The 22,700-nt window shown below is 51.6% G+C and overlaps 9 protein-coding genes across 9 annotated transcripts; 5 read left to right on the forward strand and 4 right to left on the reverse strand.

The window, feature by feature from the left end:
* The first annotated feature begins 942 nt into the window (after positions 1 to 942).
* Positions 943 to 1,601, forward strand: BO95DRAFT_160341 (uncharacterized protein). Its single transcript, XM_025580729.1, has one exon. It carries the CDS (start codon positions 1,041 to 1,043, stop codon positions 1,368 to 1,370), a length of 330 nt encoding a protein of 109 aa, XP_025447245.1. The 5' UTR covers positions 943 to 1,040; the 3' UTR covers positions 1,371 to 1,601.
* Positions 1,602 to 1,768: 167 nt separating this feature from the next.
* On the forward strand, positions 1,769 to 2,466 carry BO95DRAFT_438489 (uncharacterized protein). The gene is made up of 2 exons (XM_025585528.1): positions 1,769 to 2,156; positions 2,237 to 2,466. Exon 1 carries the CDS (start codon positions 1,833 to 1,835, stop codon positions 2,070 to 2,072), a length of 240 nt encoding a protein of 79 aa, XP_025447246.1. The 5' UTR covers positions 1,769 to 1,832; the 3' UTR covers positions 2,073 to 2,156; positions 2,237 to 2,466.
* Positions 2,467 to 4,182: 1,716 nt separating this feature from the next.
* On the reverse strand, positions 4,183 to 5,265 carry BO95DRAFT_427635 (VIT1/CCC1 transporter family protein; the record flags this gene model as incomplete). The annotated part of the gene is made up of 2 exons (XM_025584807.1): positions 4,183 to 4,720; positions 4,895 to 5,265. The coding sequence occupies 2 exons, from the start codon at positions 5,263 to 5,265 to the stop codon at positions 4,183 to 4,185; spliced, it is 909 nt and encodes a 302-aa protein (XP_025447247.1).
* Positions 5,266 to 6,640: 1,375 nt separating this feature from the next.
* Positions 6,641 to 8,921, forward strand: BO95DRAFT_160459 (phospholipase, PLC-D). The gene is made up of 7 exons (XM_025580730.1): positions 6,641 to 6,969; positions 7,039 to 7,452; positions 7,506 to 7,682; positions 7,743 to 7,781; positions 7,835 to 8,043; positions 8,104 to 8,253; positions 8,331 to 8,921. The coding sequence occupies exons 1-7, from the start codon at positions 6,871 to 6,873 to the stop codon at positions 8,641 to 8,643; spliced, it is 1,401 nt and encodes a 466-aa protein (XP_025447248.1). The 5' UTR covers positions 6,641 to 6,870; the 3' UTR covers positions 8,644 to 8,921.
* BO95DRAFT_438493 (uncharacterized protein) lies at positions 8,700 to 9,450 on the reverse strand (the record flags this gene model as incomplete). Its single annotated transcript, XM_025585529.1, has 1 exon — positions 8,700 to 9,450. A coding segment is annotated over one exon (252 nt), but the record flags the coding sequence as incomplete, so codon positions are not given.
* A 2,599-nt stretch (positions 9,451 to 12,049) lies between these two features.
* Positions 12,050 to 12,819, forward strand: BO95DRAFT_438495 (uncharacterized protein). Its single transcript, XM_025585530.1, has one exon. The coding sequence runs from the start codon at positions 12,156 to 12,158 to the stop codon at positions 12,471 to 12,473; it is 318 nt and encodes a 105-aa protein (XP_025447250.1). The 5' UTR covers positions 12,050 to 12,155; the 3' UTR covers positions 12,474 to 12,819.
* On the reverse strand, positions 12,770 to 15,515 carry BO95DRAFT_404310 (carbohydrate-binding module family 48 protein). Its single transcript, XM_025583953.1, has 3 exons — positions 15,072 to 15,515; positions 13,746 to 14,732; positions 12,770 to 13,271 (listed from the first exon to the last, which is right to left on the reverse strand). The coding sequence occupies exons 1-3, from the start codon at positions 15,222 to 15,224 to the stop codon at positions 13,053 to 13,055; spliced, it is 1,359 nt and encodes a 452-aa protein (XP_025447251.1). The 5' UTR covers positions 15,225 to 15,515; the 3' UTR covers positions 12,770 to 13,052.
* Positions 15,516 to 19,001: 3,486 nt separating this feature from the next.
* On the forward strand, positions 19,002 to 20,243 carry BO95DRAFT_459210 (cyclic nucleotide-binding domain-containing protein; the record flags this gene model as incomplete). Its single annotated transcript, XM_025588633.1, has 1 exon — positions 19,002 to 20,243. The coding sequence occupies one exon, from the start codon at positions 19,002 to 19,004 to the stop codon at positions 20,241 to 20,243; it is 1,242 nt and encodes a 413-aa protein (XP_025447252.1).
* A 225-nt stretch (positions 20,244 to 20,468) lies between these two features.
* Positions 20,469 to 21,775, reverse strand: BO95DRAFT_160626 (uncharacterized protein). The gene is made up of 2 exons (XM_025580731.1): positions 21,099 to 21,775; positions 20,469 to 20,980 (listed from the first exon to the last, which is right to left on the reverse strand). Exons 1-2 carry the CDS (start codon positions 21,694 to 21,696, stop codon positions 20,694 to 20,696), a joined length of 885 nt encoding a protein of 294 aa, XP_025447253.1. The 5' UTR covers positions 21,697 to 21,775; the 3' UTR covers positions 20,469 to 20,693.
* Positions 21,776 to 22,700: the final 925 nt, after the last annotated feature.

A 22,700-nucleotide genomic window follows, 5' to 3' on the forward strand; every position in this document is an offset into this window, starting at 1 on the left:
CCCGGCAATCCGGCATCCGGACCCAAAAAGATGTTGACAAAAGTCTCTCTCACCGCAAGGCCTCGGTTGATGATATATGTAGATGCTGATGGACCCTACATATCGACAAGCACGATCTTAGGAGGCGGATAACCGGCTGGTTAATCTGATGGATAACGATCGGAGGACCTAACCGCCGGTGCTCCCGCGACAGGCCCAGGGCACAATGTGATGGATAGAGAATCCGCGGTCGTATTGCTTACCTCTTGCAGTAAGTTAACGAGGGCTCAGCTCGGACAATAGCCGCCGCAGCGTCCAGATTGATAGGTACATATATGTGATGGGGTGGTTTTATGACGATCAGCCAACGAGACGACGAGATGACAGCTAACTACCTAGTACAAGAGCGAAGCAGCAAGAAAACTGCACCTCTTGTCTCTTTCCCAGCCACTTCCGCCCATTCAACTCGAAACAGTCGCCTGTCAGATTTGACCACGCGCCAGGTGCATCAAACCCAGATGACAGCTGTTGTTGCGTTTTCCCTGGTCGCATTGAGCCTCTCCAAAGCTGGGGAAAGGACAAAACAGGAGGATTGGTTGATTGCACAACAAAATCCCCAATCCTCCTGAATATCACAATTCGCAGCCCGCCCCTGAGCAACAAACAGCCTTTTCTCCTTCCCCTGATTTCGATCTATGAATTGGAATTAGGCAACATGGCAACAAAAGGGTCGAGGGCTGGAGAAATGATATGCAGGTCTAGAGTGTTTAAGCAACAGTCTAGTCACGAATTATTAGACACCTAGTCTCCTCTAGTTGAACACTCACCACACGAGAGCAAGCGGGATGGAGCGAAACGGAAGTTGCTCTTCTGAGCCCCGTGGATTACGGTCTGGTACGGTACAGCGTGTATACGATACATACCAATTCCTGTTCCCTTTCCCTTCCCAGGTCCCTCGAATGATCACCTCGTCCGGTCGTGCGGCTTGCCGTGATCATTCTTGCATCCGAGAGCATTAATGCACCCAAGCACGCGCCTGATTTGAAACCATCGTGTTTGTGATGGCTGCTTTAGTTGTTCAAGCTCATAGCAGCTGGATCAGCAGATTGGAGGGTGTGCGCTGCATTGACCCTGACTTAGACTTAGTTGGGCTGTGTTGTATATGGGCAAGGCAGCGTCATCATGACTTCCGCCCCAAATTAATCATAATGAGTTGTGCCTGCCCTGGCTTTAGTGCCACAGCTGCTGTGGCTACAGCTGCTGCTGCTGCTGCTGTTGCTGCTCCTCATCGCAACGTTGTGACTGGGGGGCGCACGATCGGACTGCAACTCTCTCTCTTTCTCCCCAGGCTCTCTGCCTCATGCGGACGATTTCCCGATCCGCTTACTTAATGGTCCAGTACATTTCGGCTGATTCTCGCGATTCCGACCGGGGCTGGTACAAGTCCCAGTGACCTGGAATAGGCAAACTGCTCAGGCGCCAACAGGCAATGCTTTCTGGGTCTACCTAGCCAGATGCAGTATTCCCCATCATCCTCCATCTATCTATTCTTGTGTATTGCTTACTGAGTAGAACAAAAATGGCTGACGACGGTTACGCGTGGTGTTTGTTACTTTCTTTGAAATTGAAATTAAAGGGTGAAGAAGGGAAATCCTGCAGTCCAAACCGACTATCATTTCTTTCTCCCCCAGCCTCAACAGGCAGCACTGCTTGAGCATCCATCAGCCTCGAATCTCCGTCGTACGGGAGCATTACACAACCCCCAAAAATCTACCACATTTACACTAGATGAGCTGGGGCTTACACTGGAGCAAATTTCCGACCGGTATGTTCCATCAAAATTAACGGAGCCGATGTTGTTGCTGCTGCTGCTGCTGCTGCTGCTCCTCGTTGCTGCGCCTTACTTACGGGAGATTGTACTGTACAATGCGTCGGATCATCAAAACGTGGTTCTACGGGAGATGATCCTTGGGGGATTTGCCTCGTATTCGTTTTACTCACGCTCCCCTCCCCTCCCCCTTTCGTTCGTCTGTATGCACCACAGAAGAAAGGAGGGGGGCATGTTTGATCCTAGCAAATCTAATACTCCGTAGTTAACGATGCCGAGCCCTTGACTATTGTTGCCTGTTGGCATGAAGAGTGGATTCGATGGGGACGGGGTGGTGGTGGGCACTGGGCTGTGTTGAAGGTCAGTAGAGAGAGCTTGGGCCAAGCAGGACAACGTTGTGGCTTGGAAAGCCGATCGTATACTACTCACATAGCATGTAATTTCATCCCTTTTGCAAGCCTGGAATTACTCGTACCTCTTTCTCGTTACGAACCAGAGGTACAGTAACAGAGTACTGTACCAGACTCAAACTCGTTGCATCATGGACGGTTGCTTTCGGGGCGGAACCAAGAAGCAGAATACGGGGAAGTGAGAGACTGAGAGAGCGAGGGTCATCGACATCATCGGACATCATCGAGTAGTTAGTGACGGCAGTGACGGTACGGAGTAGTGACGGGGCAGAAAACCCACTCCAGAGCGGGAGAGCCACAAAACAGCATGGATCGATCCCGGATTCGGATCGTTGCGCCTCTCGTCCTTCTTTCCTTCTAGAATCTCGACTCTTTGTTCATGATTGACATCAATGGTCTCCGTAGATCCTCCTACAACAAGATCTCCAAGTGACAGCAGCATCGCGGATGTCGAATCTGCTGGTTACATTTTACTGCTCTTGACCTCACCGCTTGCCACAGCAGGAGTCACATACACTTATTAGTACTCGTATGAGTAGTTATGGGGGTGCCCCATGCATTATTGCATGGAGCTTCATCATGCAAGAACAAGAAAAAAGCTGCAGCTCGCTCGATCACCTGATGCCCTCGTGCCCGTCGGGCAATCAGTGACTAGTGTACTTAAGACCCATCAGAACAATGAGGTCATGCCGCATTGCCTGCAGTAACGCTTTGTTTGAATGTTTAGCTATTGAATCCCACTGCCATTTCTCGCTTTGCCTCGGCCCAGCTTTGCCGGCCGAAAGAAGGGGGGTGTCCTCCAGCATGTTGCATAAACCCTCATTTAACCTTCTCTCTCAACTCTGTCGCTCTCGAAGATCACCCTCCTTGTGCATATCACAATGCATAAGTCATAATGAACTCAAGACATTGATCTGCATTGTGCATTGGTACAAGTACGTGAGCTCATAAGGTTTGTAAGTTTATGTGTTGTGAAGGTTTAATCTCTTCCATCCATACAGACAATTTCGCATCCCCCTGCCCCCTCCCTGTTTTGATTGTCTTCAATGGAAAAATAGCAGCAGCAGCAGCAGTGACTGCCCCCTCCCATAAGTCCACTCGCAAAAGACAATCATAGATCCACACCGCCCAACACATCCAGTAATCACATACCAAGCCCCAAGCCCACATAGATATACGTGGTACTCGATACTCGTACATTTCCGCCGAATACCTTTCCTACCCCACATTCTCCTAGACCTGATCGCCGGCCGGAATTCCTGGCAAGGCTGGAAGGGGCTGGGGGGGCGTGAGGCTCATTTTTGAGGCGCCAGCTTGTGGCAGTGCACCCTCGTTTCGTGACGGGCTGGAATGTATGTACATGCCTAGTTTCACACTTGCTGGGTGGTACGCTCTGTTGGCACAGCCGAGGCCAGGCGTTGAAGAATGTCATGCTCGGTGTGTACGAAGGTAGCCTGACGGGTCCTCTGTGGGCTGTCAATGGGCTGGCTGCGCATGGTTTGGGGGTGGTTCGTCGGAGTTATGCGATGTGTACAGTACAGTACCTAGGTACCTTATTCCGTGAGTGAGTATTTTATTGTGGAAGTGATGTCGAACAGGTTGGAGGCTTCATTTCGACCAGAGGGCTATTGCTTTCAGGTACGGTGCATTGCCTTTTTTTTTCTTACTCGGTGCCTTGCAAGCTGTGCTGGTGCGGGCTTACATTGCACTTGGCATGCCATATGTGACCAGAGTTGTCAAACTCCTTTATTTGTTCATTCTAATCACAAGAGCTATGTACTCGGTGTACTCATTCTACTCTCAAAATCCATGCTGACCAATGCCATAACCCATCTATGGAATCTACAGTCAGTCAGCCATAGCCCGGTATCATCCAATGCATGTTGAAATCGCCCATTTTGTAGCCCGCTTGAACGCCCAAGGAAAGAAAGACAGAAGTATAACGCCAACAGAAAGAGAGAGGAATCATTGGTGATCATGTTGTCCCTGATGAGCGTCTGCCAGCATCTGGAACCCCTTCACCAGTCCCATCGCTGACCCGGCCGCAACTCCTCCGACCAGAACCATCTGCAAGCCTCCGATAAGTCCTCGCCGAATGTTCCTGGATCCCTTCCACCCACTCACAAAGCACGTCTTGCCGTATCCGAACAGGAACAAAGCGACCACCATCGTGGCGATCGACCACTGCAGGGCATAGAAGGCGCCATGGGGTCCGACAAAGAAGTACGGGAGGAGCGGCACAAACCCACCGATGAAGTACCCCAAGGCAATGGTCAGGGCACACACCCAGGCCCGCGACCCCGACGGCTCCTGGACGGTATGATGGAAATTCATGAGAAAGGAAGGGAGCATGGGGGAGGTGGAGAGGTGTCGCGTGAGCTCCCCCACCAATTCGGAAGGGAGATCATAAGACGCAAAGACATCGGCAATGGTGTCAGTCACTGAGGCGGGGTCATTCTGGATTTCTTTTTTGGTCTCTTTCAATGTTGCGCGATAAGACTCCCTGTCAAGAAGAAAAAGGGAAAGACCCAAATGTTAGCTTGATGCTTTTTTTTGGTGGTCTTATCTTTTCGACGCACATCGAACCCCGCTTCAATCGCCTCCTCCCCGCCCCTTTCGCCCCCTCACACATTGACGGGAAGTAAATCACCAAAGAAAAAGTGGGTACATTACTTACTCCTCACTCTTTGCACCCAAGTAACCGCCCAGCCCCATGGAGATAGCGCCTGCAATGAGCTCGGCCATGCCTCCAAAAACGACCACCTTAGTGTCACCCAGCGCTGATAAACCGGCGGTGAGGGCGAATGGCACCGTCATGCCGTCGGAGAGACCGATAATGGCGTCGGAGACGATGCGTCCGTCGATGAGTTTGGACTCTTTCTTCTCCGCTCCTTCCCGACATACTGAGCTGCTTGAGCCGGCTGTGGACTCGCTATCGCTCTCGTGTCGCAGGGAGAGAGGATATTCTTTTTCCAGGTCATGCTCTGGGGAGAATTCGGAGACGGGGGAATAGCTGGATAGCAAGCCTTTGATGGAGGAGATAGACATCTTTGCTGTGTGTGTGCGTCTGTCTGAGAGAAGAGAAAATTCGCTTCGAATTGAATCAATGCTGGAGACCTGATGTGATAGATTGTAGCCGGTGTGACAGAGGCCGGTATTAATATATCCACAGGGAGAGGATAGTCGCCCGACGGGTCTTTGCTGAACTTGGAAGGTGGGCAAGAGACGAAGAAAAGGAGATTTTTGTGGTCCAGCTCCGAAAAGTGAGCGATAGGGGAGTAAATCAAGGCAATGCAATGTAATGTCCTATGGATCAGAGTGAGCTCTGGCGAGATTCGACGTCCGGCCGGGGCCCGTCGGTCATAGATATGGTTTGAGCGACAGGCGTCAGTCGAAGCTGAGGGGAAAAGAGGAAAAGAGCATGTCTAACAAGCTGAAGGAAGAATACCCCTCGTGCCCATTATCATGCCCATCTTCCACTCACATTCAGCGAGCATCTGTAGTAGGCAAGGTGCCTGGTTACCTACAAGGTATCGGCGGCCATGTGCCGGTATGAGAAGGCCTATGGAAGGAGAGTGAGGGACAACGTGCCTCACAGTCTGGCGGTCATCTGCAGTCGCGGGGATGGCACGTGCAGTTCTGATTGGCCTCGACCCCCGGGACAATGCAGCCTTCGACCCACTGGGGCTGCGGAGTACCTGAAGCTTGGACCACTCTAGCCTATCACACTCGACTATTTCCTAATCGACGGTCTAAAGTGGATCTGCTAGGAATAAGTTCGCTACCCACAGGTGCACTTCTTCCACTGCACTCTTCTAGACCACCTCCATCCATCCATCGAGTCAAGTCGCATGCAGTTCTAATGCAATAAACAAGCACGCTGCAATCACGCTGCAATCACGCTGCAATCACGCTGCAATTACGCCGCCTTCGATGCGCGCTGCAGAGGACCAATTGCTGTACTACTACCCACTAAGCACGCACATTCTTGACCCTCTTCACCCTCTTCAACCCGTCCGTTCCTTGCAAGCGGGGCATTGAACCGGGCTAGAGTCGTCCTCCCAGTCTTCTCCTCCCTTGATCGAGACCAATCAATTGAGCAGCTGATGCACATCTCGCAATCGCGACCTCCAACTGCACGGTTCTGTTCTGTCCCACGCCTGTGTCGACTCTCACGGCCATCCCCCCTCATTCTCCAACTGCAGCGGAGCGCATCCGGACCATACCTATCTATCTCCTCATTCTAGCTGCGAATGTGGACTGTCTCACGCGAGCTAGCAATCAACTCCACAGCGTGCAGTCCATTGTCCCGTGCCATTGGCCATGGTCATTCTCAACAATCATCGCAACTGAAAAGAAAGAGAAGGAAAAATCCTGTTCCTGGGACAAACCGGCACGACTTACTCGAATAATGTCGCGTGTGGACCTGCCTATCTCCGCAGGATGTCGGTGTGTGCCGAAGCAGCCGGCATGCGCTGCTACTTTCTGCCTCGTGGGAAGTTAGGGGATGGTGAGGGGAGAAGAGGGGCGAGAAAGAAGATAAATATCGCACCTCGCTGCCCCCCCTCCGGCAGGAAAAGATAGGAACTGGAATCTGAAGAGCCAGAACGAAGCTGGGCGAAGAGCAGCCGCAGACACTGAACGCAAACAAAGATGAAGTTGAGCGTGGCTACGATCTCAGCTTTGGCTACTCTGGCCACCGCGGTTCCCCACAGGCGGAACAGTGCACAGTGGAATCAAGTTCGCTCCAATGTAGGTTTGGACCTTCGCTCCCGGGTTTCCTGTGTCTCCTGCAGCCATCTGATTGACTTGGGGGGGCAGATCAAACATGTTATCTATCTGATGTTGGAGAACCACTCCTTCGACAACATTGCGGGCTACTGGGACTTTCACCCGGACATTGACAACTTGCGCAACATCGACTACTGCAACGAGTACACGAACCCCAACTGGACGGTCTGGGGTGAACCTCTGAACGTCTGCGCGGCCCCATTTGAGACCGAGGTACCCCTGACTGACCCGGATCACAATTTCGCTGGTGTCACCTACGAGATCTTCCGCAAGTGGAACGTCACCAAGGATGATGTTCCCAACATGGGTGGATTCATTGAACGTCAGTCGGAGAAGTACAGTGCTACGCCCGGTGAATCCAGCTTCGTCATCAAGGCGTACGACCAGAAGAAAACGGCGACTCTGGCGGAAGTTGCCCAGAACTTCGCCTTCTGGGATAGCTATGTGAGTCTTCTGCAAAGCGTCTTGCCTGTCTAGATGTACTAAACGGGCAACAGCACGCGGAGCACCCCGGTCCTACCAACCCCAACCGTCAGTTTGCTACTTCGGGCTCCACCTGTGGTATGGTGGATAACACTTACCAATCTGCTGGATGGTATGCCAACTACACGGGTACCACGTGTGCCACCTCGATCTTCGAGTCGCTCAGTCAGAAGAACATCACATGGAAGAACGTGAGCTATAACCGTCCGATGTGTACCATGGACATCAACTAAGCTTATGTCTTCTTCCAGTACTATGAGACCGACATTGTCGATGCTTTCATGTACAAGGTAATGCTAATTTCCCGCAGTCACTCCAGATTCGCATACTTACCGCTCTCTAGTGGGTGCAAGACAATGCCATGGACCGCCTGGTTCACTCCGACCAGTTCTACCGTGACCTTGAGGAGGGCACTCTCCCGCAGTTCTCCTACTACAACCCGGAGTGCTGCACCATCGACTCCATGCACCCGACCAGCAACATGGCCTCGGGCGAGCAGCTGATCAAGCATCTGTACGATGCGGTGCGCAGGTCGAAGTACTGGGACAATGTGTAAGGACCCCGATTGTCTCCCATGGCCTTCCCAGCACTGACAGCGACAATTCGATTTAGTCTGATTGTCCTCAACTTCGACGAACACGGTGGTTTCGCCGACCACGTCCCCACCCCTGTCAATATTCCCCAGCCCGAGGATGGCATTACTTTCTCCGGCGTGTCGGACGGCCACAACGTAACCTACGATTACACTCGATTGGGTGTTCGGTAAGCCCACCTTTTACAGTCCTCCTTCATCCCCTCATTACCACTGTGCGTTGGCTAACTCGGAGGAACAACGATAGTGTCCCCGCGTTCCTCATCTCCCCTTGGGTCCCCGCCAACCACCTGATCCACGACCAAGGGACAAGCTACGCCAACAACTCGGCGTACACCCACACCTCGATCCTGCACTTCCTGCAGGAGCTGTGGAACCTGGACGGGCTCAACAACCGGGTGCAGTGGGCCAAGACCTTCGAGTACCTCTTCACCGACACCAAGCGGGAGGATACCCCGGAGAAGCTGACGACGCCGACCTGGTACGGGGGCAGCAACGAGCCCAAGCCGGACCCGTTCTACAAGTTGAACCAGGATTACGACTATTATGAGAATATGTAAATACGAGCCGCGGGATGACGGCCAAAAAGACTACACGGCGGGTATGAATGAGGTTTAGAGCTAATTCCAAACAAATGTTCATGTTATCTTTGACTCAGTGTATCATAACGATCATATCTCGTTAACGCCCTCGCGCTCCTTTCGGGAGAGAGAGGGTAGCGAGGGTCAGCATAATGCATACATCATCCACCCTTCCCTAATACAAGGCAAGGTAAAGCAAAGCATACCCATCTTAGAGTACAAAGCGCGATGCTGTTATTCATCTTGTTGCGCGCTCAAAAGCACGACACCTCTTTTCCTGCTGCTGCTGCTGCTGCTGCTGCTCCCTCCAACCCCTCATCCGCCTCGCCAGGGCAGTCAGTCACTTCCGCTTACTACTTTCGGCGACCCGACTCTCCTGCCCCCAATTCGTAGGCTTGGTCATATCCCAGAAGCGACTCTTGTACGCGGGGAACGAGGTGTGATTCCACATGTTGACGAGGATGCTGTCCGCCGCCGCCACCAAGAGCTCGTTAGCCAGGGGATTCTTTCCAAAAAAAAGAAAAAGAAACCACGCTATCCGGGGGGTTCGAACGGGGAGAAGAGAAAGGAAAGAACAAACCTCTGACTCCGATCCACATACTCCTCCTCCTTGACCTCGCGGACGCCCACCTTCATCCCCTCGCGGGTGACCAGGACGTTCTTGCCTTCCATCTTGGAGCGCGTGTGGCGCGAGACGTCCTGGACGATGGAGTAGGCGACGTAGCCGATGGCGGCAAGGACGAGGAGGACGCCCAGAAGGATGAAGAGGGGGGTGAGGCGGGCGGTCATTTTTTGTCTTTTTTAAGGGGGGACTGCGGTGTGTTGTGATGTGATGTGAGGGGTCCGATCGCTTGGATGATGGGAATGCTTTTCCCTGGTTGGTTGAGGGGTTTTGGTGTGTAAATAGATGAGGATCAAATATGGATGGATGGATGTGATGTACTGTTGTACTCTGGCTAGTGACGGTGTGATGCAGTGTAAGGTGTCGACTGTTGGTGAGAGGAGTGAGAAAATGCGTAGGGCTGGTTTTGCGATCGCGGAATGGGTCGATGGGTGACGAGTGATGTAATAATCAATCCCCAATCACTTTGTTCTTTGTTCGGCCGATCAACCGGTTCGTCTCGGTAGGTCTAGCCGTTGGCCGGGAGGAGTGGGTGGGATCGTTAGCTATCAAGGTACAGTACTCCGTACTCGGGAGAAGTATGTCTTGAATAGGTAGAGTGTGAGAATATGAAAAACTCTGTACGGGGGAGAAAGAAATGGACCCCTAAGTAATCCTTTATATACACATGAAAAAAAAAATGCATGGGGAACTGCACCTACGGTTCTTGCCTCCAATTCTGTCCCAAATAATAACTTATGCGCCCTGTAGGGCCAACCACCGGTCGCTGCCAAGCCTCGCGCCAAGCGCTGGGGAAATTCTGGTGCCTGGATTTCCGGCTTCATTTTTTTTGGGTTTTCTCTACAGGTGCAAGGCGCAGTTCATTCTGGAATAGGTGGAAATGTATTGTGGTTATTTTTGGTATCTTGGATGTTGCACAATCTCTTTTACTGAAGTAATGATTGGGAAAGAGGCGGAGTGACCGGGTTGGTTCGTTGCTTACTACTTGTCCTGTCTGCGTGTTGATTGAGGGGCCAAACGGCTAGTTAATTTTATGTGACCTCGGAGATAAGTCAGGAGAGGGTGAGGGGGCTGACTTGGGCATTGTATCCGTGTGGATTGTTTGTTGCCTATCGACTGGAATTATCCGCTTCAGCCTGTTCTTTCTCCCTTGTGCAGTCCAGACACGGTAACTGTTTTATCAATGACTGGGATCTATGCATAGACTTCTGCACAAACTCCATGGCTGCTTTGCTAGAACTGCTTGTTATTCTGTGTGCTGAGGCAAGCATCATTTGTGCACATCGCACAGGTCCAGATACAGTCTACAAGAGCTTGAGATTGCAAATCGGGATAACGCAGCGACGTCTCATGAATTGCATCAATACATACCTGATCTCGCCTATCGGCTAATTCATGAGCTAGCATAAATTGATAATATGCCAACGCCGCATCAGAATCAGGACGACATCAACTCTTGCAACTGAGCTTCATGACAGATTGACACCTGAGGAGATTCACGTCCATGATGTCGGATATCTGATCACAATCTATATCCCTGCCAATGGCCCACGGAAGCATGTCTCTCATCACGAGGTCTGCGATTTTCAAGCGGCCCACGGCTGAATACCATCTGGATGAAAGTCTATCCTCGAAACTCACCTTGAATGTCATGTTCTCCGTTTTGGTATGATGTAGTGGGTAGTTCGAGCAATCGTGTCGGATTTGGCGAAGCACACGGTCGATTGGATCACAACTTCGCCTGATGTATACTACGCTTTCTCGCTTGTGATTCGAGCAAGAGAGAGAGAGAGAGAGAGAGAGAGAGTCACCAGTAGCACCCGCAAGACCAGAATACCTGCTCAGATGCTAAGCATCTTTTCCTCGCTATCTACTTGCGTGAAGAGTGGTTCTGTTTGGGGTTGAGCCGGCTGCGCGGAGCTGTACCTGGTGGTTCCGGGGGGGGGGGGGGGGGGCTGATATGATTCTATGGAAGACGATTTTGTGGTGTGTGGCTTGCGACCATAATCAACATGCTAGCATGTCAAACATAGACCCTGAGAGGCGTTAGGATTGTAGGTATGGCTCGCAGGCGAATGCGGGCTTTTTTTGCATGTACGGAGTAGAACTACTAACTACACAGTGTTGACGGTCCAGGATGGAGTCCCAACTTGTGTGTATACTATACATTGTATGTACACATTCATGTACAAGAAGGTCTGAAGACTCATAAGAACGACATTTACTAGACAGACTTGCGACTAGCAATCGGATTGTTCGGAAGGATGGGCATGCAAGGTACAGTAAGGTCCAATTCGGCCACCTCCAGGAAATAACATCCTTGACTAGCGGAGAGCAACTACTACTAGGTACAGTACAGTACTCTTAAGCACCACAAATACGATTCTTCAACACCAGCCCTGCGAATTCAGATTACAGTCATGTAATACAGCTTGATCATCACATACAAATTTAACTCAATCGGTAATACACCCAATGCTACCTCAATTTCCATGATTTCAATGCAACAACCCCAGACTGTCGTCATAATGAATCATGCTTTCCGCATTACCTCACCACCACGACCACACCACACACAGCAGCAGCAGCGGCGGCAGCAGCAGCAGCAGCAGCAACAACACATAGCAACGCATCACCACAAGCAAGGCTAACTCAACTAGAACTTGCACAGGTTGCAATCGCGCCAAGCATCAATCAGGTACAGTACCGTAATGTACACAGCCAGCACAAGAAATAATACTTACGACCAAGCGCATCCCCATCCAGCGCAACCTCACCCTATCCACCTCTTTTCCTCATCCCCCCTCTCTCCAGGCACCCCCCCTCTCTTTCCCACACCAGACACAAAAGATAAAGGCCACGAAGAAAAATGTGCGACGTCCCCTTCTTCCCCATCCTCCCGATTTGCTTCCAATGCGGCACCGACCAGAACCCCTGCCGCTGTAAAGTCGTCGGGCCAACCTTAGGTATATCCTTATCCTGTCCCAGAAAACCAATTCGGTGGTGTTTGGGCTCCGTTTCGCTGACTGGATTGATCCTGTTCCGTGGGGGCTTAGGATTTATCTGTACGGTTGTAGCTGCTGTATGTGTCTCCTCCCTTTTCTTCATCGCATCGTTGGGTTCTACTTGTATCTGGAAGGAGAGAGAGTCAGTCGAAGGGGAGAATAGGCATTGGGATTCTAATTAAGCTCCAATACAGGTGATCTGCTACCCGGCATCGATCTTCTGCGGGTGTTGTTTGACGAAGACGGGGAAGGAGTATGTGCCTCTTCTATTGAGACGAACTCTCCGAGGGAAGATGATAGTGGGCTAACCGGTTCAATTCAGTGTGCTGGGGTATCCGGTGAAGGTGAATGGGATCGTTAGTAATGCCATACCGATATAGGTATTCATGGTTTACTCAGGACTGAGGTTGGTTAGAGGGGTTCATGATAGAAGTGGATGGGCGATGTTAATCATAATTAATAATATTTTCACTTGAACATCATATCTGATGTACTTCATATCAGACTGTACTGAGTGAAAGTGAGCAATGCTCATTACAGCATAAATCATAGAACTGATCTCGTGATACGTAACCATAAGCCTACCTATAGTACCTAAGGCAGCGAACGAATGGAAGGAAAATCACACAACACAAAAGGTATCCAGACGATAATCACAGAAGCATGAAGAACGATATAAGAAATCTTCCACCCATTATACACCATTAGTTAAAAATCAACCCATCCATAGGCTGATTCAGCTCAGTCATTAATTAATGTATTCAATGCTTCAACTTCTCCTTGAGGCGGGAGAAGAATCCCTTCTTCTTTTTCTTCGGCTCTTCCTTGTTGGAATTGGCGGCTGCGCCAGCTGCAGCGTTGTTGGTGGTCTTGTTGGCGGGAGTAGTGGTGTTGTTAATGCTGGTAGGAGCATCGGTCTTCTGAGCCGGCGTAGATGCATCCTTGTTGGTGTTGGCGGTAGCCGGAGTTGAATCGGACGTCTTGGTAGCGCTAGCGCCGGTAGCACCAGCAGTTGGAGCAGACGTTACGTCGGCCTTGTTGGACTTGCTGGGTTCGGCGAGCTGCTTGGGCTCTGAGGGTTTGTTGGTCTCCAAGTCGTCGGCAGTTCCAGTCGCGCTGGAGCCCGTGACGCCAGCAGTAGGGCCGGAAGCTGAAGCATCGCCAGCGGCAGAGGCTGATCCGACATCGACGGCTGAGTCTGCTGTCTTGGTGGCACTGGAGCCAGTCACACCTGCAGTAGGGGCAGCGGCAGAAGAGTCCTCGGCTGAGCCGGGGCCGGACTGCTTCGGAGTCTTCGCAGAATCGACGCCCGTGGTAACAGTTGGCTCACTTGGGTCATAGACCTTAGGAGACAGTTGGTTGGAGGTGGCTACAGCACCGGCAGCAGGAACAGAGGAAGAAGCACCGTGGATAGGGCCAGGTCCAGATTCCTTTGGAGCCTTCGCAGAATCGACACCTGTGGTCACCACTGGTCCATCGACTGGTGCCTTCGCCTTAGAGGATTGCTGGTTTGTAGGCTCAGCACCAGTAGCACGGGGAGCAGTCTCCGCAGTAGCGGCACTTATAGCAGGCGCTGGGGTGCCAACAGAATTGTTCACGCTGATTTTCTGCTGGAGCTCTTCTTCCACTTCCTTCTTCTCCTCGACGACCTCCTCGTTGGCAGCCCATTCGGGATGTTGGTGGGCCTTCTCAAGGGACTCCTTAACCACGCCTGGAAGCTCCTCGGAGGGAGAATCACCGGTCGCCTGCTTCTGCTTCTGAGACTCCAGGGGCACTGCAGCAGCAAGTGCCGCCGTTGTCGACGTGGGCGCAGCCGACTGGATCGTATAGCCGGGGTCTTTGACATCGTGAGCCCCATCACTGCCCATAGGCAAGCTTGACTCAGGAATGGTGTTTTTCGTTACAGGTGGAAGGGAGAAAGCACTGCCATCATGCAACGAATCTTCAGTCCGAGAAAGACTGGCGCCTTGCTCATACGCACCCTTGTCGAGACGTGCGGTGGACTGAACGGTGTTGGGGTTGAAAGTGCTGGGGTCAGGCACCTTCTCGCCTGGAGCCAACTTGATCGGATTGCCAATGCCACTGGATGCAGGGATGGGATTCACGGAGAACTGTTCAGCCTCGCTCCCGGGAGTGATTGGAAAGGATCCTGGCACAGTAGCCCGTTGTTCCAATGGGACTTCCTGGCCGAGTTTGGCAGTTGTCGAGCCTGGTGCTGCTGACGAGATGGTGGGGTGATAGCCATTTGTCTTGCTGCTGGACTCCTTAGGCACCCCAGCCGCCAAAGCAGCGGTGGTTGAATCGGGGGTTACACCGGCCATGCCGTTCTGTAGTGGTGGTTGTTGGATTTGATCGGGGTAGAGCACGTTGTTGATGTTATTGTCGCCGTCGTCTTCTTCGGGGACGCGATTATCAGTGGTCCAGATACCGTCGACGACGAACTTTAATCACGAGAAGAAAAGAAACAAAGTCAGTTAGTGGATCTCCTGATGGCGCAAACCAACAATTGTGCGAGTCTTATATTTTGAAAACCAGTGACGGGGCGGGCTCGACGGCCGTGCCATGACGTCAGCGCGATTCTGCGCAACCCACCGAGCGTCATCACCCGTCCCTCGATAAGGGCGATCAGCCCAGCACGTAATCCTCCGCCGCCCCGGTGAAGGAACAGTCCGTCTTGAGTTATGGGACAATAGGAAAATGGGGAAATGGGGGGGAAAGAGGTTGGGCAGGGGCTTGCAGGGCAAAGCTAGAGAGAGTGAGCGGAGGAAAAAAGTTCTTACCTTATACTGGATCTTCTCCTCTGTGGCTGGGAGCTCAACCTCCTTCTCGAACACCTCCCCATTGCGGTCCAGTCGGACAGTCTTGCCCCAGTCATCGAATGTCCCCGTCACATACACTTCGTTTGCATTATACGGCCTGGTTTGATTCCCCATGCGAGGGGCCGCAACGGTCAGCGAACACAAATCAGTGGCGCTGGGTCCGGAAAGTGTCGGTCATAATAGCAGTAGGAAGCACGGGGCAGAACCTGTCATAGACCCTTCACAAGAGATGCTCATTGGAGGTCCAGGCTTCGCACTGGAGAAAGGAGATTTTCTTGATCGCAAGGTAAGATCAATAGTAACTTACCATCGAAACGTATAAGTCCCCATCTTCTATAGTGGAGATGAGGGTTTGAGGGGGGGGGGGGGTAAATTGCGCCCAGGAAGTGGATGCGGAAAAAATAGTAGGTTGTCGGGGTTTTTCAGTGGGGGTAAATATTTCAGACAGGTCAATATTGGTCAAGCGGCATAAAAAGACCAGAGAATAAAACAAGAATACACAGTAGAGTAAAGAAAGCAAAGATAAATTCCTGCGTAGCCACGAAGGGGTTCTGCTATGTAGGTACGGGCGTAGACAAGGTAGAGAAGAAGGAGAGGAGAGAAAATGACGATGTAGAGGAGGCTGGGAAATTCGAATTGGATTGATTTGACTTGATTGCCTGGAGCGAGCGGGGTGGCGGCCACAACCCAACAACAGCAGTCACACACTTCATTTTAACACACACACACTCACTCACTCATTCACTCATAGACTTCAATAATTATTGACCACTGAGCACTGAACACTGAACACCTAAACCCAAGCACAGACAACTAATCTAGTCACTGGGGTATATTTCATTGGTGACCTTACCCAGGCTGAAACAGCACATCAAGGGACCTGGCGGATCCCTATCGCAGGGTCAAAGAGTGGTTGGCGCGTATTCTATCACCGCCTTCAGGTTCTAGATGCGTGCTGGCTGACACTTGAACAAATCTCCTCGCCTGTACAACTCAGCCAAGTTGTGCGTGCCCGTACTGACAGCTGGCGTGTCTTATCAGTCATCAGAACCTTTGTTACAAGCATGGGAAGGCGCTGCCGCCGCCGATTATGATTATTCCGATAACCGAATTCTTTCACTTGTTGTATGGGATCAAAACTTTCATGGGAAAACTTTAACAACAACAACAACCAAGGATAAAAGCACCCTGAGCATCCCTCTCGGAAGGAAGAATCAAGGTCACCAGAATATCAAGCTCCTTGGCCCCACCACCATTCATTCCAGAGCCAATTCCTCGGATGTGACCAGATTCTGCAGGGCAACCAGAATCCAACGCGCAATCAATTCAATTGAAGCGGGCAGGCAATCTGCGCACAGTGTAGGTGAGTAGGTGTGTAGGTGAGTATCTAGGTGTGTAGAAGGTATGTAGAAGGTATCTTATACATGCACATAGGCAGTGAATCATGATCGCACTCTGTCAATGGTACTCGGGACTCGGGAGGGAAGGGAAGCACGGACTCTCACACTAAACCGAAAATGATTCCCTCAAAAACGGCGATCCTGAATGAGATAAAACGGTGACGGCGCCTAGTCTAACTCAGTCAGGAATGGGATGGGGGAATCGAGAAGGAGGGCCCGGCCAGAATCAATAATCCACCATCCATGGTCTCCTTCATGGCCGTGCGATGAAGGGAAAGACTTCCTTGCAGCAACACTGGAAAGACAGAATCTCAAAAATCCCCTCATGATGGCATCTTGACATCCATTGACCCAAAATACAGAAAAGGGGCCCGTCCCGAGCAAACGTCAACAAAGACTAATTAAATGAATGGCATCGATTTGTCAGGCTATGACCTCAGCGAGCAGATCATCCGAAGGGAACCAGCACCGTTTTCGACAACAAGTTTGCCACCAGCAGCACGTCGAGGAGATGTTGACCTCGTTGAAGTTCTATCTAACGGTGGGGAAGCAGTGGATGGGTAAACAGTGGATGATAACAAAAAAGAGACTCAATGGAAATTGGGAATGTCCTTCGCCTGATTAAGGAGAAAATCGAAAAAAAAAAGGGATGGGTTGGGGTTGATCACAAGTCGATTATTGCACAACATCCTCCAGATTGGATCCCATCCAACTCCTGCTTGTGCCAAAGCTATCCCCGCCCTCTGGTGGCGCAATGAATTACCATGTTTCTAGAAGAAATCTGGAAGCCCCTTGGCCACCAAAGCGAACCTTCGACGCCATTTCCGTTCCCGACTGAAGGATTGACCTCCCCATCTTTTGCGGTGCCCCGTCGTCTCCTTTTTCTCATCGTCGTGAGTTTCGGTTTATTTTAGATTCGGATCAGGAGAGGAAGGTCACAGGCAAGGCTTTCCCCACTCACCCTCCTCTTTCTAACCACTCTTGTGGTCGTTCAAGTAGACTATTGACCCGGCCACCTCCGCTATTGACGGAATCAACGGGCTACTAGTCGCGAGACCCGATTGATTAGGGGGTTGAATTGTTCTAGAAGGAGAATGGAAGCCATTAGCTCGACTGGATAAGGAGTCCACTGACAATATGTTCATCGGATAGTTCCACTCTGTTTGATAGACATCACAGTGGGTAAAGTCCTTGGAGAGAAACGAAGACACAGATACGCTGGGGAGTTCGATGCAGAGGAAGAGGAAGAGGTAGAGGTAGAGGAAGCAGGTGATAGACCACCACGAAGGTGCTCTCTGAGCACGAAGGGTATTCTGAAGATGATTATGGAGCGAGCTGCTGCTGCTTCCCGCGGTTTCGTGTCTTTTCCTCCCTCCTTTTTTCTCTGGGTGATCCCTATTTTTTTTTCCTGCGACGACCCCTCTAGATCACGTAGACGGTAGCACCACCACACACACGCACCACCACCACCATCATAACGCGCTACACACCATCTTGAGTATTTGCCCCTTTTTCTTTTCTCATTAGGTGATAATTCTAGTAGGTAATAATTCCTACTAGTTAGTTGATTACCTAGAGAATTAGTTCATCTCCGGCAGGCAAGTTCCCACGCGACCCTTGATTTAAGTTGAGCGGTGGTGCCCCTCCCAAAGCTTGCAGCTGGTGACTTCACTACTCACTCTTACTTCCTCCTACTTCTACTTACTTACTTACTGCAACTACTACACCTAATTTTCTAATTCTCTCCTCCGTCTCACTGTCATCCTTTCCTGTCACAGTTCTACTCCTAGACTGTTTCGATTGTGTCTCTGGAGATCCTGAATTATACCTACTCCTACTCCTCTACAAGCCAAGCTCTTAATTTTCCTTGAGTGGAATCCGATAATCTCTCAATCTCTCAACTTTAAGCGGTTTGCATCAGCTTCCACGGCAAGCTGCAACTTCAAACCAACCAACGAACGCAAAAGGATCAAACGATCTGGAAAGGTTCCCGAGCTTCGAAGCCAGAATATCCAATAAGGCCTTGGTGTGCCGCTGAAGTCTTCCCCACCTCAACCACCATCCGTCACTTTTGATTCTCATTCAGCGATCGGGCTGGTCGGTTTCTCTACCCGCCCCTCCTCAGCTCTTCCCCCCTCCGTCTGCTGCTGCTGCTGCTTTTGCTGCTGGTGTGCTACTAGCCTGCTGCTACCCTGTTCCCCTCCCACGCCCCCCCCCCTCCTCTTTTCTCTGAGCTTTCCTTCTTTTCCCCAATCTTCTCTCCTACATCTTTCCCATGACTACCGCTCCTCTTCTATATCCTTCCTCTCCATCCAAAACTCGACATCCGTCTTGTTCTCTCCCACCAGTCGACTCAAATTTAGCTCCCGATCTACTTCAAACGAGCCCTTCCCCTCCATCGCGGCCGCTGCAATCGTGGTCGCCCGAGCGTCCAATTTCCCCGCTTAACACAGGCCGGAACTTCACCTTCTCCAGCCCTTTCCTCCAGAGAATGGCCGAGAGCACTTTTCCTGGGGGTAATCAACCCCTTCGCGTGGGCACAAAAGACGACAGCAAGCCCGCCACTTTTCACAAGATTTCGGAGGAGGACGAGTATGAGGTGACGTCACCAACCGATCCGACTTTTCGCTCCGCCAATGCTCCCGCCGCTGCCTCATCCTCGACCGGCAACAGCTTGTTCACGGGCGGTGGTTTCGGTGATGGTGGTGCCATTCGTTTCAACACCCGAAGCCCATTCGACGATGGGTCGCGCGAGGAAGACGAGGCCGCCGACGAGTTCCCACCAGGCGACATCCGCCCGACGGGCGTCCCCAACCCTGGCCTCCCCAACAACTACGCCTTGGGACGGAGGACATCGGTGTCAGCAGAGTCGTTGAATCCCACTTCAGCTGGCTCGGACAGCTGGGCCCCGCCGCATCACCCCAAATCAGATGAGCAAATCGCACGCTTGAAGACCGCCGTCAGCAACAACTTCCTCTTCGCCCACTTGGATGACGATCAGTTCAAGACTGTGCTCGACGCGCTGGTGGAAAAGCCTATTCCCGCCAAAGACATCAAGGTCATCTCACAGGGTGATGCGGGAGATTATTTCTACATCGTTGAAGAAGGCCACTTTGACGTTCTGATCCACCCTTCGGGCTCCGTGCAGCCAGGCGCCGAGGGTATGGGCAACAAAGTCAGCACCATTGGCCCTGGAGGCTCGTTTGGAGAGCTGGCTCTCATGTACAATGCTCCCCGTGCCGCGACCGTCGTCTCCGTGGATCCGAAGAGCACTCTCTGGGCCCTGGACCGCATCACCTTCCGCCGCATTCTGATGGATTCGGCCTTCCAGCGTCGTCGTATGTACGAGGCTTTTTTGGAAGAAGTGCCTCTCCTGTCCAGCCTCAAGCCCTACGAACGGTCCAAGATTGCCGATGCGCTGGACGCCAGCAAATACCCCGCTGGGTCGACCATTATCAGCGAGGGTGATCCAGGCGATGCCTTCTACCTGCTTGAGGCTGGTGAAGCCGATGCGTTCAAGAAGGACTTGGACGGAGTCGTCAAATCCTACAAGCGTGGTGATTACTTCGGTGAACTGGCATTGCTGGACGACAAGCCTCGGGCTGCGAGCATTGTTGCCCGCTCGGAGGTCAAGGTTGCTCGGCTGGGTCGCGATGGCTTCAAGCGGTTACTGGGTCCCGTGGAGGATATTATGAGACGGGCCGAGTACGAGTCGAAGCCAAACCAGTCATGATTAGCATACAAACATTTTTAGACGAGGATACGCGAACTGGGAAGGTGCTATGGGGTGGGGTTATGTTTTATTATCTTTCTGTTCAATGTACTTGATGCTTTTCCTGGGCCCTGCCTGGAGAAATGTGGGTTCCGAGATACATGCAAGATGGGGTTGAAGAAAAGCTGCCCTCCGGTTCATTGGCGAAACATTGGTCTTTTACTTATTCTTTGCCACGGCATTATGGGATTTTCAGACAGATGCAACCTCCTGTTTATGTGTCTGATAGTGGACGCACCGGTGTGGTCCGGTGTCTGTCCGGGTGTTTTCTTTGTTCATAATATGTCTTTGACAATGGTGGATACATATTCTTTGGGTCAGTCGTGGTAGGCCTGTAGAGCACTTCCGGTAGAGTACAGTACTTTCTCGAAGCTTTCTGACTCGAATGTCGTGATGGGTAGACAAGTGGTTTCACCGCGCAACAACCAGGTCACTCCGCAACACCCACTTCTCCCCGCTCCGGACCTCGGCCCCCTCATGCAGCATACAATGCTCGCCATGTCGATGCAGCAGCGCCATACCCGGCACGGGTTTGACTGAGACCGGCTGGGGGTTGCGGTCCTTCCGCGTGGGCTCCGGGTAGAAGATAGTCTCTCCGCCCTCACAAGCCGTCAAGTAGATGAGTAGGGTCCATGTCGTGCGAGCCGGCCTAGCCGGTTGCTCTGGCGTGTTGAAAGTAAGGGAGTTGGAATCATCGTCTATTTGACGAGGTTAATTAAGATGTCGCTTGATCACCGATCCCTTCAATTGATGCCGCCCCCCTTCCCCCTCCCCCCGGCCTCAACAGAAGGCAAGAAGCAGACAGATCAAACTTACAATGCTTATCAAAGAACTGGCCCTTAGTATACCGATAAATCCGAATATTCCCATTCAACCCCAACGGCTCCCCACCCCACATCCCATTCTTGCTGAGATCATCCTCCTCCCGGTCGATCTGACCGGCCCCCTCCTCTTCTGCGTCATCATCATACGAGTACAACCTCTCCTCCACCGGATTCGTCTTCCCCGTCACACACCGCTGCAGGCAGGTATACTCCCACAACTGCGCCGCGAACCCGTCATCCTGGACCTGGAAGCGGTCGTTGACGCGCACCGCGTCCCCCTTCTTGGGTTTGTTCGGTGTGGTCACCAGTGGCAGGGAGGCGAGGAAGGTGGTGTAGGTTTTGCACAAGGGGGCCGGGAAGAACTCCGGGATGATGTAGGCTTGGTTGGGGATGAGGAGGTGGAGGGTGGGTTTGGTGGGGTGGTAGAAGGGGTTCTTGGGGGATGGGGTCAGAGGAGGCCAGGGGATTCTTGTTTGGGCGGTTGGTGATGCATTGGGGGGGATTGTAGCGGGGGATTGTTTGGTTTTGGGTTTGGGTTTGGGGTTGGGTTTGGAGGTGGTTGTTGGCGGTGGTGCGGGTTTTTTGGGCATCTTGGTTTTCTTTTTTTTTTTGTTCGGTTCTTGTGGGATGGGGATGGGGATGGGGATTGAAATGTGCTGTATATAAGAAGCAGACTGTGTAGTTGAAGTTGAATTGGAGGGGGTTGGAGTTGGCGGGTGGTTATATGTAAATAGGGACGGTGTGCTCTCTACCTTATTTCAGGTTGAGTGGATGCTGATATGGATGAGAGGTGAGGGGAAATAGTCCAGATTCTGCTGTATGGATCGGTTAGTAGGCGGTAGGCTGTTTCTTCCAATTCTACCCCGGAAGGGGGAGATCTGGGGTGCAGGCAAGAGGCTGGGCGGGTTGGAGATGATAGGCGGGTATTGATTTGGAAGACTGATACCTACCTAGCATGTTCTTTGATCTGTTACCCTTGAGCGTCTGTTGTATATTGAATTCTTGAATAAAGTGCTCCGTGGTTGCGAATTGGAATTCCGTGTACTGTACTGTGAGGGGACCGTATGGTAGCTTGAGCATAAGGTAACTCTACACATGATGAAAGGTCTCATGTATAGGTACTTATAGTCCAGAAGAGATAATCCAAGGACTGAAGACTTCAGAAGCATAGAAACGCCCGAAGCTTGTAAATATCCTGAATTGAAAAATTATGTGACTCTACAAACGAACAGGCTTTAGTTATTTTTAATCTATGGAAGCTCAACTTCTATGGTCAGTGTCGAAGACCAACAAAGACTGATTTTGGAATGACCTTGTTTCGACTGATTCTATCACAACTTTGCGAAGAAATTGCCAACATAGATAAAAGTCAAGCATTGCATGTCGAATCGGGTCTTTGCCAGCTGATAAGAAAAAGTCTACTCCGTACCTAGCACCCGTCTGAAACCTCCCGTCGCCCCAGGCAATGAATTGGATGCTGGTGTTTCACCCTCTGCACAAAGACCAGTCCAATGGGATGTATACTCCGAGTCGCCCATTTCTGCATGTCGGGAGTGAATCAGCCATCTCCAACACTCCAGGGTTTGCGGAGTAC

The sequence above is a fragment of the Aspergillus brunneoviolaceus genome (genome assembly GCF_003184695.1).
Source record: "Aspergillus brunneoviolaceus CBS 621.78 unplaced genomic scaffold BO95scaffold_4, whole genome shotgun sequence".
In the NCBI taxonomy this organism is placed as follows: domain Eukaryota; kingdom Fungi; phylum Ascomycota; class Eurotiomycetes; order Eurotiales; family Aspergillaceae; genus Aspergillus; species Aspergillus brunneoviolaceus.

What these genes read in the sequence shown, in the direction of transcription:
- BO95DRAFT_160341 (XM_025580729.1), top strand. Translation starts at nt 1,041, where the DNA reads ATGGCTGCTTTAGTTGTTCAAGCTCATAGCAGCTGGATCAGCAGATTG.
- BO95DRAFT_438489 (XM_025585528.1), top strand. Translation starts at nt 1,833, where the DNA reads ATGTTGTTGCTGCTGCTGCTGCTGCTGCTGCTCCTCGTTGCTGCGCCT.
- BO95DRAFT_160459 (XM_025580730.1), top strand. Translation starts at nt 6,871, where the DNA reads ATGAAGTTGAGCGTGGCTACGATCTCAGCTTTGGCTACTCTGGCCACC. An exon ending in AGAACATCACATGGAAGAAC is followed by an intron (nt 7,683 to 7,742) that starts GTGAGCTATAAC and finishes GTCTTCTTCCAG; the next exon opens with TACTATGAGACCGACATTGT. An exon ending in TACACTCGATTGGGTGTTCG is followed by an intron (nt 8,254 to 8,330) that starts GTAAGCCCACCT and finishes GAACAACGATAG; the next exon opens with TGTCCCCGCGTTCCTCATCT.
- BO95DRAFT_438495 (XM_025585530.1), top strand. Translation starts at nt 12,156, where the DNA reads ATGTGCGACGTCCCCTTCTTCCCCATCCTCCCGATTTGCTTCCAATGC.
- BO95DRAFT_404310 (XM_025583953.1), bottom strand. Translation starts at nt 15,224, where the DNA reads ATGGGGAATCAAACCAGGCCGTATAATGCAAACGAAGTGTATGTGACG. An exon ending in AGGAGAAGATCCAGTATAAG is followed by an intron (nt 14,733 to 15,071) that starts GTAAGAACTTTT and finishes TCGTGATTAAAG; the next exon opens with TTCGTCGTCGACGGTATCTG. An exon ending in GACCAGTGGTGACCACAGGT is followed by an intron (nt 13,272 to 13,745) that starts GTCGATTCTGCG and finishes AGCGCTACCAAG; the next exon opens with ACGTCCGATTCAACTCCGGC.
- BO95DRAFT_160626 (XM_025580731.1), bottom strand. Translation starts at nt 21,696, where the DNA reads ATGCCCAAAAAACCCGCACCACCGCCAACAACCACCTCCAAACCCAAC. An exon ending in CCAGTTCTTTGATAAGCATT is followed by an intron (nt 20,981 to 21,098) that starts GTAAGTTTGATC and finishes CTCGTCAAATAG; the next exon opens with ACGATGATTCCAACTCCCTT.